This window comes from Lemur catta, chromosome 3 (genome assembly GCF_020740605.2).
Source record: "Lemur catta isolate mLemCat1 chromosome 3, mLemCat1.pri, whole genome shotgun sequence".
Classification (NCBI taxonomy): domain Eukaryota; kingdom Metazoa; phylum Chordata; class Mammalia; order Primates; family Lemuridae; genus Lemur; species Lemur catta.
In genome coordinates this window covers 59,820,370-59,839,817 of record NC_059130.1, presented here as the reverse complement: position 1 = coordinate 59,839,817, position 19,448 = coordinate 59,820,370, and the positions used below count along the sequence as shown (strand labels likewise).

Below are 19,448 nucleotides of genomic sequence, written 5' to 3'. Positions count from 1 at the left end.
TCTGCACCTTGCACTCAGAAAATATTCAATAACTGTTTGTCGCAGCCGAAGAGGAAGGTTTCAAGTTTCTAGAAAGAAGAAAAGCCAAACAAAAGTTCTGAAGAAGGGAGCGTGAAAGGGGAATAAAAGAAGTCCACTGCACTTGGTGCAACAGAACTGAAGGGGTCTGTGGAGGAAATGGAAGAAGGAAAAGGCAGAGCAGTTATACTGGAAACAGGACAATGATTTGCGAAAATGACTTTGAACGGGCTACAAAAGGGAGGCATCTGAAACAGGGAGGTGGGAAATAGAAAAGAACCAAGAGCCAGACTTATGGTGACAAACAGCCGCATATGGCAGAGGCAGAAGAAAGAAGACAGATTCCTAAAAGTGTTCTGGTGGAAGAGGTGTCAAGGTGGTGACTGAAAAGGTGGGGTGGAGTGGCATGCAACAGGGATTTTCTTTTTTACCTTGAAGCTATCTTCCAACATCAGACATTGAGTCTTCTCAATGCCCCCATCCCCCTCAGAACGGGAAGGGATGTGTTAGGAGCATTGTTGGGGCAGCAGCTGCCAGGAAACTGCATTTTCACACTCGCTCATGGACAGCCGACCCTAGAAGCAAATGCTTCCCTCCCACAGGCCCTGCTGCAATGTCGGGAAGCACACAGGACAATCACCTGCAACAAAGGTGCTCCTGTGACTAGCTGTTTCAAGACAAAAGTACGAACACCCCTGGACTCAATGTACTAAGTATTAGTGCCTGGACGGCTTGACTCTGAAAAGAATTAGTCATTCTCTGTCTGATATGACTCTCTGCACAGCAACAAGAGGGCCCCTCGTGCCAACAATCTGTTCATTTCACTCAGCATTTCTTAAGGCAAAGCTTTAACTTTTTTTTAAACAGATATTTGATTACTAAGGCATGCAAGGCAGTAAACATTGAAAGCAGGCTTCTGTGCTGCAGAAGCTACTACAAGGCCACAAAAGCTGAAAACAAATGTTTCTGAATTCCCAGCAACTCTGGTTAGCTTCTCCTGCCTCCTGGTTTCAAAGCATGTGTGTGTGTGTGGGTGTGGGTGTGTGTGTTTGTGTGTGTGTGTACGTGTGCATTTTATTTTTCTTTCTTCTCTCTGTCTTTTTAAATGGAAGGACAGTTTATTGATGAAGCCCATGAACTATATCAAACGGCCTGCGTCCTGACCCTAATTCTTTTCAAACACAGGGCAAATTTCCCAGTCCTAGCAAAGGTGATCATAGCAATTGACTAACAAGGCACCCTGGTAGGAATTGTTAGCAAGAAGGGGACAGTTTCTCAGGAGGAACGTCCTATAATATAGATCCACACACAAGATGTTGGTGCTGTGTTACAGGACTCTTATGAAGCTAATGCTTGATGGTCAGGGTCTTGTTTATAATGTTTTATTCATAAATGCTGCAAAAGTTAAATGAATTATTAATGCAAAGATCATCTGTCAGAGACGGAATCGTTAACAGAATTTCACAGGGGAGAGGGTGGTGGATAGGGACTCGCAATGCAAGCATAGAGCTTTTCAGTTCTGTGGTGACCACGTGTTCAGATTGTCCTGGGTCTCCAGTAACAGAGCTGGTACCATTTGCCAGCCATCAGGCAGCCTCTGCAAAGCACACCCAGTCAACTTCCTCTTGGCTACTTGTCCACATTACAAAATCTGCCATCACCGCGGCACCAACAGTAGGCCTCTAGTCCCCGTCTGCAGGAAAGTTGGTGACATTACTGGGATAAAAGGGCACCTCTTGAATACAGGGCAAGACTCTTCAGAGTCAAACTAAGGCCTAAGAAGAGTAGCTAGTATTTACTTAGTGCTTACTACATACCAAACACTGTGCTAGCAGCTTTATGTTCATTATCTCATTGAATCCTCAAAACCTCACCAAGCCAAAGGTACTAATATTATCACCATCTTACAGATGGGAAAACTAAGTCACAGAGAGGTTAGGTCAATTGCTCAGGGTCACACCACTTGGAAGTGGCAAAGCTGGGATTTAAATCCAATTCCTGCTCTGACCCCAAGGCTCCTACTCTTGCCAACTACTTTAATAAGCATAAAGTTTGAAGAGTACAGAGCTGTCATTCTCCAGGAGATGCTGTCGTAATTGTCACTACTGTGTTGCAAAATCTTTAGAACAGATCAAAAGTGAGCTAAATGTTGAGAGAGCATATGACTGTAGAAATAAAATTAAGCTTGATAAAAATCAAAGGAGATACAAGTTAAAAACCTAATGACTTGGGTCCACGTCGTTCTCACCCCATCACTTAGGAGCAGCTGACTGTGGAGAGTGCAGTCTGGAGCCAGTCTGCTTGGGTTCAAACCTCAGCTCTGCTACTAATGTTGAGCAAGACACTGAATCTCTCTGGGCCTCAGTTTCCTCATCTGGTAATAATAATAGAACCTCCCTCAAGGGTTGTCATAAACACTAAACGAAATAAAACATGTAAATTGCTCAGAACCATATATAGCCCACAGTGAACACTATTAATATTTTTACCAGTATGGGTCTTTGGGCAAGATGCTTAAGTCCACCTAAATTCCTTGTCTGTAAAACAGATCTATGTAGAGTTGTTAAGAGGGTTAAGTGAAATAAAATCCTAAAAGCATGGAAGACACTGATCTCATCACAGGCAGCATTCAAGAAATGCTCATTTCTAGGCCAGGTGCTGTGGCTCATGCCTGTAATCCTAGCACTCTGGGAGGCCGAGACGGGTGGATTGCTTGAGGTCAGGAGTTCGAGACCAGCCTGAGCAAGAGCAAGACCCAGTCTCTACTAAAAATACAAAGAAATTATCTGGCCAACTAAAATATATATATATATAGAAAAAAATTAGCTGGGCATGGTGGCACATGCCTGTAGTCCCAGCTACTCGAGAGGCTGAGGCAGTAGGATCGCTTAAACCCAGGAGTTTGAGGTTGCTGTGAGCTAGGCTGAAGCCACGGCACTCACTCAAGCCTGGGCAACAAAGCAAGACTCTGTCTCAAGAAAAAAAAAAAAAAATGCTCATTTCTTTTCTCCTTCCTAAGACAGGACTATCACTTAACCTTCAGAGACCTCAGTATCTCATATTATAAAATGAGATACCCGCCCATTCCCCTGCCATTGTCTACCTCACAGGCAGGTCCCAGCCAAAGCCTGTCAAAGGCCAAACTGGAAGTGGGGAAACCTGGGTTCTACTTTTGGCTTTAGCTTTTGAAAAACCACTTAACTTCCCTAAACCTCGATTTCCTCATTATAATATTCATAACATTATATTCTCAACAAGTGTATGCCAGATAGGATACTCTATGTATATGCAAAGGTACATAAATGAGGTACAGTGCCTGACTTCAAAGTGTGCACACCCTAGTTCAAAATAAAGGCATATAAACAATTAAGTGCTTTGACCGAGGTATGGACAAAATTGAGAGGCGGCCCCAAGGAGAAATAATCAGATTTACCCAGGTAGAGCAAAGAAAGATTCAGGGAAGACAGCCCCTTGGGTTGGGTCTTACAAGAGGAATGGGAGTTTCCCAGGCAGAATGAGGGGGAGGTAACCCAACATGTGCAAAGGCTTAGAGAGGCAAAATGTAGAAGTGTAAATAATTCATTATAGCTTGAGTACAGGAAGCATCTAGGAGAGGGGCAGGAAAATAGGATGATAATATCTTCCCTACTTACTTTGCAGGATTTCCATGAGAACAACAGATTAAAACACTGAAAAAGACACAGTACTACAGAAACATCGTGCATGGTTATTATTAGTATTCTAGCAAGGCTCTTTATGGCACTTAATTTTCACTCATTTCCTCCCAGCACGGGTATTGCTAGAAACTCCAGGTATTGTTTCTTCGCTTAGCACCACTCTGCCTCCTTCCTCTCTCTTCTAAGAGAAGGAAAAGGATAATTTAGCAGCAATCTAAGTGGAGAGGAGGAAGGAAGAAGAGAGAAGAAAAACATCGAGCTCCTTTTTTCAACTACCAAAAACTCTTTCAAAGATGCTTAACAGATAATGTTTCATATTTTAAAAGAGTTCGGTCCCTACTGGTCAGAAAAGAAACCTTGACCCTAAGATCACAGCTTTTCAAACATTCTTGACCATAACCCATGATAATTACCATTTTATATCACAATCCAGTACATACACACACATACACATACAGAGAAAGGTTATGAAACAATACTTATTAAATGCAATGTACTCTGAAATATTCTCCGTTTTTTATTTTATGTCATTTTTAAAAAGTGTTGGTTACAATCTCACTAGTGGGTCACAACTCACAGTTTGAAAAACATCACCCAAAAGAAAGGAAGGTTCACGGAAGACTTCAAAAGTATGGTTTGCAAATCCCTTTACCCTTTCTTTTCTTTTGTATTTTAAGACATTACAAAATAGAAGAAAGTCCAGCCCATTTTCTGGGAAACAACAAAATATCTGTGTGCATAGTTCACCTGGCGTATTGTCTGACAATAAATGTTTCCACGTGGGGGTTCTTGTGTGTTTGGTGCTGTAGCTGATTAGGCTTGTTGACAAGTAGGATTTCAAAACTCTCTTAGGCAGGGCCCTGGTGCCCTGTGGAAAGCCGGATCATATGTCTCCAGTGTCTTTTCAACGAGAACAATCAATAAGAAACTTCTTTCACGTAAAGGGCCCTATCACACATCATAACCCAGAAGTGAACAGGCATTCTGCCTCAGGGCCGCTGAAATGGGGACATGAGGCCTAGGTGCCTTTCCAATCATGCACACATTTAAAACTCACACCACCATCACCACCACCACTACCCTCATGGACAGAGCGTGCTCCCCATTCAGCTCTGTGTGCTCCTGTGTTCAGCCAAAATCCTAAAGCTGGATAGGAGCACAAAGAGCGTCTGGTCTACCTCTCTCTTTCCAAAGAGGGCAGCCAACTAAACGTCCCCGGCTCACAGCTGAGCTACTTTCCACTGCACCACAAGTATCTGCTCCACGGGGCCTTCTTTGCGGTACTACACGAGCTTTAGATGTGTCTACCAACACGCTTCTGTGTGTTGTTTCTGCTCCTTAGAACGTCTTTTCCTCTCGCCCATACAAATCCCACCTATCCTTCCAGATTACATCCCAGCCCTCTAAGAAGCCTTCCCCAAACTCTGCAGCCCCTGTCCCTCTTTTCCTCCTCTGAGATGAGCTTAAGCTCACTGAATTCATGCATTTGCCTCTTAGATGCTGTTTAATAGACAGTCAATATATATTTATTGACTGGGTTTCTAATATTTAAAAGCAGAGGGTAAGAAACTTTAGGATTTAATCTTCAATGAAGTTTTTCTACAAGGTGTGTATCAAAAAGAGTAAATAGAAAGGTTTAGCATTTTATCATAAAAATATTTAAATCACGTAATTATTAAAGAGGTGAGTATCTCCGCATACTCAGAACCATTGACTACGATGATAGTAGATGCCAGCACTCTTGATTTTTCTAATACATTATCATTTGGGAGGTGTTTGTTTTAGGCTACTGAATTCTTACATTTATTAGACAGAGCAACTAGGGGCTTTCTCCCTAGAAAGATACTGGATCCTGCAGTAGGTGATCTCATGGAAAGCTCTGACGCAGTCGGAATCCACAGAACTCTACTGGCTGGTGCCTCTCAAGATTCTCTCTCCCTCGGAGAACATCCCATAATACAGATCTACGCACAAGATGTTGGTGCTGTATTACAGGACTCTCTCTCTCTCCACACACACACACACACACACACACACACACACACACACTTCTCTCTTCTTTTTCATTCCTGCCTTTGGTTACCTGCTGTTATAATAGGATCATTGAACTTTATAACTTGGAAAGAACTTAAAGATGACCTACTCCACCTCAGTTGAGGACATTGAACCAAGAAAAGGTGAGCTAATGTGCTTCAGCTCATCCTTGTAGAAAACAAAAGAGTTGGGGTTAAAACCCAAATCTTCTGTTATCCAGAGAAATCAGGAGCTAGAAGTCATAAAAACCTTACCCCACCTAGATGTGCAGTTTCATTTCCCCACCCCTGAACGTCCCGTCTTCACCAGAGCCCTCTGTCTCACCGCAGAGGAACTTCCCCGGGCTCTAGACACCAAACTGTCTTCCTTCTATTAACCAATTCCTCAATGTTGTCTCATCTCAACCCCACCACTTCTCTTATCCTGCTTGGACTTTCATTGTTTATTCCGGTTTTTCCTTTACTTAACACCACATCTGCCCAAACCACAGAGCTCCTTTACCTGAAACCCCTGCAGGACTGTTCCAGACAAAACAACACACAAAACTGAAGCCAGCGACCGTGGCTATCTCACAGAGAGTCCTGTTCTCTCCACCTGGGATTACAGAAGCCTTTTCGATCTCATGTGTACTATAAATGATATGATGAAAAAAGAAAGTTTTCTCTTTAAGCAAGCAGGTAATTTCTTATACACACAGCCAAGCCAATGATTCTGCCCACAAGTTAAGCAGGGAAAGTGGCCCAGCCCATTGTCACTACCTACAAACACCAAATGTCACTCTTTACCAAAAACATCAACATCCTCTCTATCCTTTCAAGAGTGGAAATACTGATTAATGTGAACCCTTCCTTTCTCGTTCTTGTCCATTTTCTTGTCAAACTGCTAAGTGAAGAATGAGGTGGTCAGAACAGAAGACAGGACAAATGAAAGACCAGTACAAAATCTAAATAAATCAAAAGTAGCTGGGGCCGGGCGTGGTGGCTCACGCCTGTAATCCTAGCACATGGGAGGCCGAGGCAGGCGGATCGTTTGAGCTCAGTTCAAGACCAGCCTGAGCAAGAGCGAGACCCTGTCTCTACAGAAAATAGAAAGAAATTAGCTGAACAACTAAAAATATATAGAAAAAATTAGCCAGGCATAGTGGCGCATGCCTGTAGTCCCAGCTACTCGGGAGGCTGAGGCAGGAGGATCGCTTGAGCCCAGGAGTTTGAGGTTGCTGTGAGCTAGGCTGACACCACGGCACTCTAGCCTGGGCAACAGAGCGAGACTCTGTCTCGGAAAAAAAAAAAAATGTAGCTGCAGAATGCTGTGTTAAACACATGGACTCTGGAGGTCAGCTGCAGAGTCTTGGTTAAAAGCTGTGTGACTTTGGGTGCATTGCTTAAACTCTCTGCTACGTTTCTTTATCTGGTAAGTGGGGATAATAGTAGTTCCTCCCTCACAGGGTTGCCGTGAGGATTAAATCAGTTAATATTTGTGAAAACAAATATGCTTTGCATAAATAAGCACTACAGCACTACATAGATATTTGTTAAATGAACCTTCAGCTTGAAATTTTTTAAATAATCATACTGCGTATCTGCTGACCCCCAAATCCTACTAGCAGTTTCAAGACCTAGAGACAAGGTGATGGTGCTATACCACACCACATATACTCTGCATCCTCTAATAAGAATTGTTTCCCAGGAATTAACCCCATAATTCCTTCTCCTTGGGACTCGGCAGGAACACACTCCTGGACCTCTCTCAGAAATGGTGCCCACTGCCGCAGCCACATACATGGTGAGAAATGGCCTCTGCCTCAGAAGGGCTATGAAGGCACAAAAGTTCTTGTTTGCCCACATGTCACCAATTCTACCTGTAACCCAGAACTGGAATTTGGGGGCAATAGGTCCCCTACCACAGAGAAAATAAAACAAAGGGAAAAATCTACCATGCCACGTGTGTCTTCTTGGTACAGTGCTCACGGTGCAAAGCAAACTCCTCCAACCTGTCCAAACCCACTGTCCTAAAGCCTCTCCTCCCTTTCTTTCTAAATTTTACTCCAATCAGACTCAGCTACACCAGATTTGATCTTCTCAAGGGTCAGCCAAAAGCCACCACTTTGGTAAACCCAGTAGGACCTGGTCTCACTCCACCTGTCAGCAGCATTAACACTGCTAACACCCCCTCTCCTTTACTGCCCTGCTCTCTTGGCTTCTGGGCCCCCACAGCCTCCTGGCTTTTCTGGCTCCTCCTTCTGGGGCTCCTTTGCTGGCTGCTCCTGGCCTTCCCCACCTCCTTACACTGGAGCACCTCAGGGCTCGTTCCTTGGTTCTCCTCTCATTTACATTCATGTTCGCTTTCACAGGGAGCTCAAGGCATCTTGTGGTTTAAAATACCAATGCTTTCCCCCAATGACTCTCAAATGCATATCTCCAGCCCAGACCTAAATCCTGAATTCCTAATTCAAACATCCACCTGCCTACTCAATAGGCTCGGCACTTCACCTGGATGTCTAATAGCATCCTAAATGCAGTTTGTCCAAAACCAGACTCCTAAACTTCCCCCCAAACCTTCTCCTCATTCATCTTCTCCACCTTTCTTCCTCCTCCTCTCCGCTGCCCCTATACTGTACCCATCAGCAAATCCTTTAAAAAATATCCAGAATCTGACTATCACCACCAACTGCCCTCTGGCTGCTATTATCTCTCCCCAGTACTGAAATACCCTCTTAAACGATTTTCCTGCTTTTGCCATTGCTTCACTACAGCAAAGAGAAGCCGGAGAGACGCCATTAAGATGTAAGTCTGATCACACCACTCCCTTCTTCAAGACCTTCCCATAGCTTCTCGTCTCACTTAGAAAAGCCAAAGTCCTTGTCAGCATGTGGCCCAAGCCCACCCCATCGGCTCTCTGGCCTCACCTCCACTCGGCCACACTGGCCCCCCTTGCTGGCCAGCCTCGTGCTCCCTGCACCTTCCACCCACAGCACCCCTCTCCAGACACCCACACAGTTCGCGCCCCCACCACCTTCACTTCTCTGCTCTGAAGTCGCCTTCTGGTGTCCCTCACGATGCTTTTTAAAATTGCAAACTGTGCCTGCTCGGCACTCCTTCTCTCCCTTCCCTGATTCTTCCACCTAAGACTCATCTATTCTGAATTTTACTTATTTTGTTTACCCCCATTAAAATACTTAATTTTGTCTTCCCCTATTAGAATCTAAGGTCCAGGTGGGTGGAGATTTATGTTCGTTCTTGTTCACTGCTGCATTCCTACTGCCTAGTAAATGCCTGGTACACAGCAGGTGCTCAGTAGCGATTTGCCAAATGAATGGGACTAATGGCTCGCTTGGTTCCTCTTACCTAAGACAGTCATCACCGTCTTCATTAGCTTCATGGGTGCCCTCCGGCGGCTGATGGACCCGCTTGTATGTGGAGATAAGACATTGGTTTTCCTCTTGACATACATGTAGATCCGCAGGTACACCACAACCATGATGAAGAAGGCCACGAGGTTGGACACAGTCCAGAAAATGAGGTAACTCCTGCTGTAAATGGGGGCCAGGGAAGAGCAGGCAGAGATGTTGCAGAGGCAATTCCAGCCCAGCGTGGGGACTGCCCCCATAAAGATGGCGATGGCCCAGATAAGCAAAATGAGCAGCGTCACCCTCTTTTTGGTCAGGTTGCTGTGGACCCGCATCCTCATGATTGACATGTGCCTCTCCACGGCAATAACCAGCAAATTGGTCAAGGAGGCAGTCAAGCTAGTGTCCAGAAGTCCCTGGCGGAGAAACCAGCGGTTGACAGTCAAAGTTTTTGAAACTGGACCAGTGTTAAACATCAGGAATACGTAGGCAATTCCAGCAAAGAAATCTGCAGCAGCTAAGTTAGCCAACAGGTAGTAGAAGGGGAAGTGAAACTTTCTGTTTTTGATCACTGCTGCGATGACTAGAGAATTAGAAAAAAAAATAAACAGGCAGAAAAACGTTCCAACACACAAAACAATCACAAGCTTCGTTCCTGTCCACTCATCGGCAGTGTCAGTGTTGCTCCTATTATAAAAAAAGTCCATCTGCTTATCATAGTAACATTCATTCATTGTGGAGAAGAACTGAACATCCTAGAAAGAAATTTAAAGAAAAAACAAATATCACTCTTTGTACAATCAGTCACTAAACCACCAATTGCCACTGCTAAGCCTCTTCTTCCGGCTAACTCCTATTAATCCTTCAGGTTTCCGTGTAAATGCCTCCTGCTCCAAGACACTAGCCTCTGACCTCCTACCACACCATTTAGCTCACATTTTAATTGTTTACTTCCCAGGCTGTGAGCTCAGTGTAGAAGGATGTGTGTCTATTTTGTTCACCATCATAACCCCACGATCCAGCTGCCCTGTCTGCCTCATGACAGGTGATTGCTGAATGGCTGACTGAATGAATGAATGATCATGGAGCCATCAACAGGCCAAATGTGCTGAGCCCTGCAAATCCACTCTGCATTGGTAATAATTACCACACAGTATGTTAATTCTTTATTCTGGTTTCCAATTCATTTCTTATTTATGGGTTGTATCCAATTAATCAAGGGCAGGTTGGTAATTCCAGGCATATTCTTGCCAAGATAATGGAGGTCAAATTACTCTTCATAGAACCAAATGGCTTCCCCAAGAGATCAATTTTCCACCACTTCTGATTCCACTTCTGATCCTCCTTTTGCCACCTTTTGGTTTCAAGCTACAATTACAATGTTCACTTATTAAGCATGTGGTATGGGGATGGAAACTTTGGTCTTAATACTCTTTCCTTACCTTTTTGTTCACTTCTTCCTTACAGTCTCCTAATCCAAACTGTACCACTAGGAACTTGTTTATGGGATTCTCCAGCACTCTTCAACATGACAGATGGTGAAGGATCAGGCCTCCATGGGCAACACTGAGATTTGGAGTTTGGGCAGATAACACCCAATGTGGATACTGGAACATAACTACCAAGCGAGGGCAAGTCCTTGAGACACATGTCTGAAAGTAGACCCCAAACTGGGGTATTAGGCAGACAGGGAAGACACTAACCCTCTCAATAAAAGAACTCTTGCACCCCAAAAGTGAGGGTTCTGGCCAAGGAAGGGCTGCTTGGGGGCTCCAAGGATGCCCATCTGTCTGTGCTTGGTGGGGAAAACCAAGTGTTCTGCCTCACAGTGGTCTGGCGCCACAAAGGGTCCTATCAAGGAAGGTGGGGTTTAGGGCCAGGTCTTCTAGGTAGGATGACTGTGGTCTCCCTCATAAAGAATGAGGCTACAACTTATTCCCTGGAGAACCAGAGATCTGGTAGGCCCAGGAGCTGAGCAGTGGGAATGAAGTGGCTCTAATAGCAAGATTTTAAAGTTCCTACAAATTCTGAAATCTAATCCTATGTCCAGAATCAGGATAAGCAAACCAGATAACAATTTTAAGTAGTACAAAATAGAAATGTACCTCAATCTTCTTTTTAATTTATATTTAATGGTATAATGGTACTTTTAAATAAATTAGATATTGTATCTCTGCCATAGCAAATGGGACGTAAATGTCATTTCATATGATTAAAATAAACAAACTGGGAATAGTCTTATAGTCTCAAGAGAAAATGGTTCTAATGCCTTTCAATTACAAGGAAGGAAGACTCAATTTTACTAAGGTCAAAACAAAAATTACTCTCTTTGGAAGACATTCACTAATATTTAACTGTAAATATCAAATAACTTCATACAACCAGGCCACTGTATCATATATCTATACCATATCATAATAATTTTCCCAAATTAAAAATATAGATAGTATGGTAATTTTAATAACTTCATAATATTCCATTATATGAATATATGACACTTAATTAATCCTAAATGTTGGACATTAAGGTTGTTTCCAGCATTTCACTTCTGTAAACAAGGCTACATTCTTGTGCATTAATCTTTACACACTTGGTCAATTATTTTTTTAGGAATAATCCATAGATTTCAAATTGAGGTAAAGGATATAAATTTATTTAAATGTTTATGATACATTTTCTTGTTAAACCGTGCTTGAGAGAGATTGTATTTTTAATCCCACCAGCAGCATTTGAGAGCTAAACAGAAGGTACTAATAGTAAAATTCAGTTTAAATATCCAAAGAGAAAATACAGCTTTCAACCACGTTGAAAGTATATAGAAACTCCAGACAAACAATCCAAGAACCACTTGCTATGGTCTGAATGTTTGTGTTCCTCCAAAATTCATATTGAAACCAAATCCCCATGGTGGTGGTATTAATAGGTTGGGCCTTTGGAAAGTGAATGGGATTAGTGCCCTTATAAAAGAGACCTAAGGGAACTTGTGAGCCCCTTTCTGCTATCCCACAACATAAGGACACACATTTGCCCCCTTCTGCCACGTGAGGACACAACAGCAAGGTGCCATCTTAGAAGCAGAGATCAGGCCCCCACCAGACACCAGATCTGCTGGTGCTTTAATCTTGAACTTCCCAGCCTCCAGAACTGTGAGCAATAAATTTTTGTCATTTGTAAATTACCTAGTCTAAGAAATTTTTGTTATATCAGCAGGAACAGACTAAGACACCACATAAGAAATTTTAATAATGTATTTATTATGTGTCCTTTCACTAATTAAAAATAATTTATGTGTTTTATTCTGTTACATGCTCTAGATATCTAAAAGAAACATATTTCTAATTTAAAATTTATATTATCCTTGACAAATTTATTAGAAATATCAAGATTAATATTGCACAAAGACATCAGAATTAAGATAAGACAAAAAAAAATACTGTTAAAATTTTCCTAACTTTCTTTGAAAAGGGCTCTTAAAATTTTAGTTTTGGTTCTTAACATGTGTTTGAATTTGTAATTATATCATGCAATAAAACCTCAATGATTTTTACTTCAAAAATCTTCAAATTCAACTTTCCCCCACAAAAACCAAAATGGCACATTCTTAGACATGTTTTAGCAAAAATTGTCCTAAGACTGCAAAGCAGTTTTGTCTTACAAAGCTGAGATATCACAGAAGAACTATAATTAGCCAGAACTTCCTCTATGTAGTCCCCTAACCCCTGGCCCCAGATTCCACTTTGGGGAGAAACAGTCAAAGAAGACAAAAATGTTTATATACAACATCGGTAAAAAAAAAAAAATTATATACATACAAACATACATACACAAATATGTGTGTTGACTATTTTTAAAAGGTATAGAAAAAAGATAAGGAAAAACTCCCAAAATGTAACTAGTTAATTAAGGATGGTAGAACTGTGGGTCATTTTTAAAAAAAATCTTTCCAGCTTTTTCTATATCCCATGTTTCTGTAATAAGTAAATAGACTTTTAAGCACTATTTTACAAATTCTTTCTTAGGAGCACACATTCTATCTAATGTATTCTACCCTTTCTTCTACAGCTATAGCTCTGAAAAATCAAAATTAACATTCAAAGGACAAGCCCCAAATATTCGCATACCTATAGCTTTACTTGCTGAAACCTGACTGTATCAGGAAATACTACAACTTTCACCAGTTCACTTACAAAACATTTCCTAACACCATCACCTCAGGGTTCCAAAAATGAGTAACTCGAAGTTTTATGAATTAGTACTTTTGATTTTTTTTCTCCTCTGCCATATGCTCCCAAGCTTGTTGGCAGTCCCCAGTACATATTAACTAGAGATCATGATCTTTTCTTAGCTGGAAATTACCAAAAACTTTAGCAAGTTTATAACAAATGACTGATTTATCATCTCTTGACCTCTCTTAAACCTTAAAACATGCTTCTGTGATTTTCAACAAATTAGTAAGTTACTTAAGTCCTAGCTTAAACGTCTCCTCCAGAGATACTTCTCCAGCGAACTCGAAGTAGCCCTGCAGCTGCCGTTCTCAGCCCCATTTTAACTTTGTCAGAGCTACCCAGCAGCTCATTTGTCACCCAGTGTTTTCTTTTGTGTTTGTGCATTTATTTTCTCTCTCCCACTTAGACCCTTCCACTCCAGCAGAGCAGGGACCTGCCTATTTTGCACACTTCTGTACCATCAGCATTTGTTGAATGAATGAATGAATCTCTATGCTACACTACTTTTTCTCCCTCTAAAATAAAAAGGTTCAGTTAAGGGCCTATGGTGACTTATATGTCAACCACTAAATATGACAATTAGCTCCATCACTCAGTAATTATGTATTCTCAGGTAAGCTACGTATCATCTCCACTTTATTATTACTATATGTAATTACTAGTATTTGAGTGCTTACTCTGTGCCAGGTGCTGCTCTAAGCATTTTACATGGATTATTTCACTTAATTCTCCCAAGAAAGATATAGGTACTACTATTCACCCATTTTGCAAATGAGAAAACTGAAGCACCCTTGCCTGAGGACACATAGCTAGGAAGTGGGAGACCCTGGATTCTATTCAGGCAGCCTCGCTGCATAGCTTGCATGCTTATCTACAGGCTATGCTTTCTCTCCACAGACACATGAAACACCAGACAGAACCAAGAACTACAGTTATACTTACAATAACTATAGAATTGCCAAAATAGAATGAGCGGATCAAAATCACATTCAGACTGCCCCATACTACAAAAAATTGGGGACATTCTGAATAGCCTTTGGTCTTTCTTTTTTCTTAAATAGTCCTGAGAAGGGTAGACAAGGCACTTTTCTGAAAATATGTTTTCATTATGGTAAGTAGGACACAATGTGGTCAATTTTAGGACAAGGTTAACGTTCCTAAACTTTACTTTTGCCAAATCACAAGCTGTTGTTTGTTTGTTTTTATACTAAAGGCTTAGAGGGTTTGATAGTTCTGACCCAGAAACAAAAGATGCTAAACTCTGGAGCAATTACCACAACTTCAAACTTCAGTAATGTAAGACTTCATAAAATGATGGTTTAGAAAGTCTATATGTGGAATCCAAATGAAAACTTCACAAGCAAAGCTTTCATTTAGACTCTCCCAAACTTGCTTCTCTAAAAAAAAAAAAGTCCAGCCAGCCCAGAATGTGGAAACAATTATGAAAATTAAGACAGTTGAAAACCATTCAAGCAGCTTTTATTTCTAGCTATATCTTATGAGACAAGTTGCTGCCTTGCCTTTTAGGTGGATTTCAGTAACATTCCTCTTCCTCCTAGGAAGAAACATGGTGCATCGAAGACAAGGTCAGTTGATGCTGGGTGTATTTTCTTTCTCTACAGTTCACAGATGTAGAAGAGTCCTCTCCTCTCTGAAACCCCATCCAGATGGGAGTTAGTTGGATGCTACATTTGTCGGTACCCTAGCTACCAATCCTGAATATGCAATCAAGCTTGTTCACTGAATTCTTTTTAATAATTCATGTTAATGGACAAATTGGGATAGCATGGAAGATTTAAATTCACATATAATCCCTGAGGTTCATTTTAGCCATTAGTTTCAAGGCCTTTGCCCTTGCTGTTCCCTCTGCCCAGAAGCCCTTTCCCCCAGGTACCCACAGGGCTCACTTCTCTACCTCATTCCTGCTCACACGTCCCTTCCTCAGAGATGCCTTCCCTGCACCCTAGTCCTCTGCTGCACTGAAGCCATTTACCTTGCTTTATTTTTCTTTATAGCATTTCTCACTACCTGACACTGTCTAGTTGAGGTTGTGGTCTGTCTCCCCACCTAGAAGGTGTGCTTAGGAAGAACACAGGGACTCTGGGTTGTTGGTGCATCCCCAGTGCCTGCGACAACGCCCAGCACACAGCAGATACTCAGTAAATGCTTGTTACATGTAGAATCAAATGGAAGTATCCTTGTGCACTCACACTCACATGCCCCTAACCTTTTAGCCACATGGAGCATTAGTACTCTTTGTTCTTCATATATTCTCTAATTTGGGTCTCATAACTCTTTCACTTCCCTGGGTAGTGTTGGCTCCAAGTCCTGTTGGCTGAGAGGTGTGAGGAGTGGTGTTTGCTACCCTGGAAGAGCAGCTCCCCCAAAGTAGACAAGTCAGGGTGGTCTGAAGGACAGTCCCATAATAGAGACTTCTCCCCTGTTAGTATGGACACCAGAAACTAGGATTTCTCTTTTAACAAAACTTCAAAAGAAAGGGGAACCTAATGGCCAAAGTTAGAACAATTTGAGCAACAAAATAAATAAAGTAGTATGGGATTATAACCCAAAGTATAAAATAAATATTCAAGAGTCCGTACTGATCAAAAAAACCTGACTAAATAAAATAATAATGGGAAAGAAGAGACAATTCTCCTAGGCAGAAGAATCCCAAATAAATCATATAGATACTCCACCCTAAAAGAGGAGGAGCATAACTGTCCATTTCTTGTGTGTGGGCTGCACATAGTGACTTCCTTCCAAAGAGTACAATATTGGAGTGGGGGGTGGGCAGGGACTTTTCAGTGGAGAAACTTGACAAACATTCCTTCAGCCGGATGATCAAGGTCAACATCAACAGTGATGAGCCACGTTGCTAGTCTGTAATCCTGATATGATTACACTGTACTCTGTGCTCTTCCGCCCCCAAACCCATAACCCCAGGCTAATCATGAGAAAAACATCAGACGAATCCGAATTGGGGAACATTCTACAAAATTCCTGTCCAGTACTTCTCAATACTATCAACATCATCACAAAGGAAAATCTGAGAAACCGTCACAGCCAAGAGGAGCCTAAGGAGACACAACAATTGAATACAATGTGTATCTGGATGGGACCCTGGAACACAAAAAGGACACTGGCTACACACTAAGGAAAGCTGAATAAAGTATGGACTTTAGTTACATCCATATCAGTTCATTAATTATAACAAATCTACCACATTAATGTAAGATTTAATAATAGGAGATTCTATATAAGGGAAGGAGTATAACATAGGAACTATCTATACTATCTGTTCAATTTTTCTGTAAATATAAAACTATTCTATAAAAAATATTAAACTGACTTTAAATAGTGGGTGATGTTATTTACTATACTGAAGAAATTTTAAAATAAATAAAGCCTCTGTGTTTCCTAAGCAGTTACTTTACTCTTTGCTATGGTAAAATAAACAGAGGAGTAGCAATTTGCTCAATATTAAACTCAAAGGAATATCATCTGTAATAGAGTATCCGTAAGCCTCTGATGTTCTTCGTTAAAGCTAATATGTTTACTGTAGGGGTGCTTGGTAGGGGTGGAGCTACTAAAATTCTGCTTCCCTATTTTAACACTCTAGATGATTTCTCTTGAGAAACCCAAACCCTCAGCTGCTAAACTTTGCTTACTCTGTTTCCTAAGAATGAATCTTAAACTCTATCACCTAAAATTGTTCTGATCTAGATCCTCTGTTCTTCATATAGCCACAAAGTCTCCACCATACCCCCTCCAGTAAAGATCCCAAGGGGGCAGCCACACAGAGGAGAGGCAGCCCATGCTGGGTGTGCTTGGCAAAATACCTAACACAAACGTGAAGCTTAAGCTCTCAAGTCGTCTTCAGCTCTAAGACGGTGACACAGGGGGAAACTGCAGCCTGAGTTTAGCTGAATAAACAGGTAATTGTGTCCGTGCAAGTTTATGAATATGAACCCTTTGGGCAGGGAGGACAGCCCGTGGCACATCAGGGCATTCACCTACTACTCTCTCTCCCCCAACAAATGCGATTTATAGAAGGTCATGTATATACACACAGCTTCTACCCTAGGACTTGTTTAATAAACAACTATAATCAAAGATATTGTTCCCCAGATGTTCCTGATGACTGGAGACTGTCTCAAAGCCCTTGATTAAACAGGAAAGCAAATGTGAAAACATACAGAACTAAACTAAAGAGGTGACACATAGATTTAATGTGACCAACAAATTCCCTGACTTAGTTTATCAAAACATAATGTAGGCCGGGCGCGGTGGCTCACGCCTGTAATCCTAGCACTCTGGGAGGCCGAGGCGGGCGGATTGTTTGAGCTCAGGAGTTCGAGACCAGCCTGAGCAAGAACGAGATCCTGTCTCTACTAAACATAGAAAGAAATTATACCGACAACTAAAAATATATATAGAAAAATTAGCCGGGCATGGTGGCACATGCCTGTAGTCCCAGCTACTTGGGAGGCTGAGGCAGGAGGATCGCTTGAGCCCAGGAGTCTGAGGTTGCTGTGAGCTAGGCTGATGCCACGGCACTCACTCTAGCCCGGGCAACAGAGTGAGACTCTGTCTCAAAAAAAAAACAAAACATAATGTAAATCTTTAATTGTTTTTGCTGTATCTATTTTAAAATTTTAATCTAAGTTATCTAACTCATTAGGTTACTAAGATGTCAGACATGTTTTGTCCTGTGACACTCATAAAAGATGCTAATCAAAATGCTTTAAATTAATATTTATGTATAACTCCATATGTTCTATTACATAGCAAATAATCTTAGGCCATCGTGTAATCACATTTCAGTAACTTTACTGTTTAAAGGAATCAAAAATGTCAGAATTTAAAGTGTGGACTTTCACAGCTAAAAGAGATATTCTTCTTGCACAAAGAACTTTGTCATCTATAAACATATATTTTGAGAAATTTCAAAGTGCTTGCTTACACCAAATGACTTCTACGGTTTGAATGTATCCCCCAAAGTTCATGTGTTGGAAACTTAATCCCCAATGCAGCAGTGTTAAGGGGGTGGGAGCTTTAGCAAGTGGATTGATGGATTAATGATGTTATCATGAGAGTAGATTAGTTATTGCAGGAATGAGTTCCTGATAAAAAGGACGAGTTTGGCCAGATTTGCTCTCTCTGTCTTGCATGCTCACTTCCACCTTCCACCCTCCTATCCTTCCACCATGGGATGATCCTGGCCAGATGCCAGCGCCATGCTCTTGGACTTCCCAGCCTCCAAAACTGTGAGAGAGAAATTTCTTTTCTTTATAAATTACTCAGTCTGTGGTATTCTGTTATGACAGGGAAAAAATGGACTATGACAATTTCCCAAGAAAAGAAAATTCTATTTCTTTATATTGCAAAATTCACAACAAAGTTTTCATCCAAACTGTTTTGTCCTAATCCACCCATGGTACTGTGTCCCCTTGCTCCTCCACTTTGTGGCCTGTCTTCTGCCTCTAGTCCGAACGAGGCTATTTAAGAGTCTCTTGTTCTACATGGTTTGTTCCAAATAATCCTGTTACCAAAGACAAGTCAGTAGTTATCTGCAATGACACCTTCTTGCTTCCAGAGATCATACCCGCCCAGGTTAGTGCCTGCCTGAGTCCTCACACTCCACATAGAAATGAAAATAATATTTTAAAAGCATGTGGCTGTAGTGAGAAATAGTTCTTCTAATCAAGGCTTCAGAGATCCTCATGTAGCACTGTTACTGCTACACAGACAAGTCAGAAGGGCTCCTGCAGGTGTTCCATGCTTTGGAGGAAGGATTCAAGGATTCACCACTGAAGTGGTGGGCGGTGGTCATAACTCTCCACATCCTGCCTGCCTTCCTCTTCCAACCCGTGCCTGTCTGGTAGTAAAAGTGGCCAGGTCACGCAAATAGAAATAAAAGGCATTTGAATGCTGTGCCTGGTCCCATTGGTTGCCCTGCCAGCTCCCCTCCCCAGCCTTCTCCACTTGCTCTGTATTTTGCAGGGCTGGCCCTCAGGGACTTCTGCCTTGCTCTCCAGGGTCCACCACTGAGGGCTACAGCAAGAGATGGGTAGGAAGGAAAGCGGTGAGGTTGAGATACTGGATTCTCCTGCTCCCTTCCCTCAGGGTTGCTGTGGATTGGCTGGG

The 19,448-nt window shown here is 41.9% G+C and overlaps 1 protein-coding gene across 2 annotated transcripts in view; it reads right to left on the bottom strand.

Moving 5' to 3' along the window:
- Positions 1 to 19,448, bottom strand: part of LPAR3 (lysophosphatidic acid receptor 3) — an 80,622-nt gene that overhangs the window by 47,508 nt on the left and 13,666 nt on the right. For both annotated transcript variants that reach the window (XM_045547642.1, XM_045547641.1), the window contains exon 2: positions 9,074 to 9,830. In XM_045547642.1, coding sequence (XP_045403598.1) covers positions 9,074 to 9,830 — 757 coding nt within the window. The remainder of the gene's footprint in view (positions 1 to 9,073; positions 9,831 to 19,448) is intronic.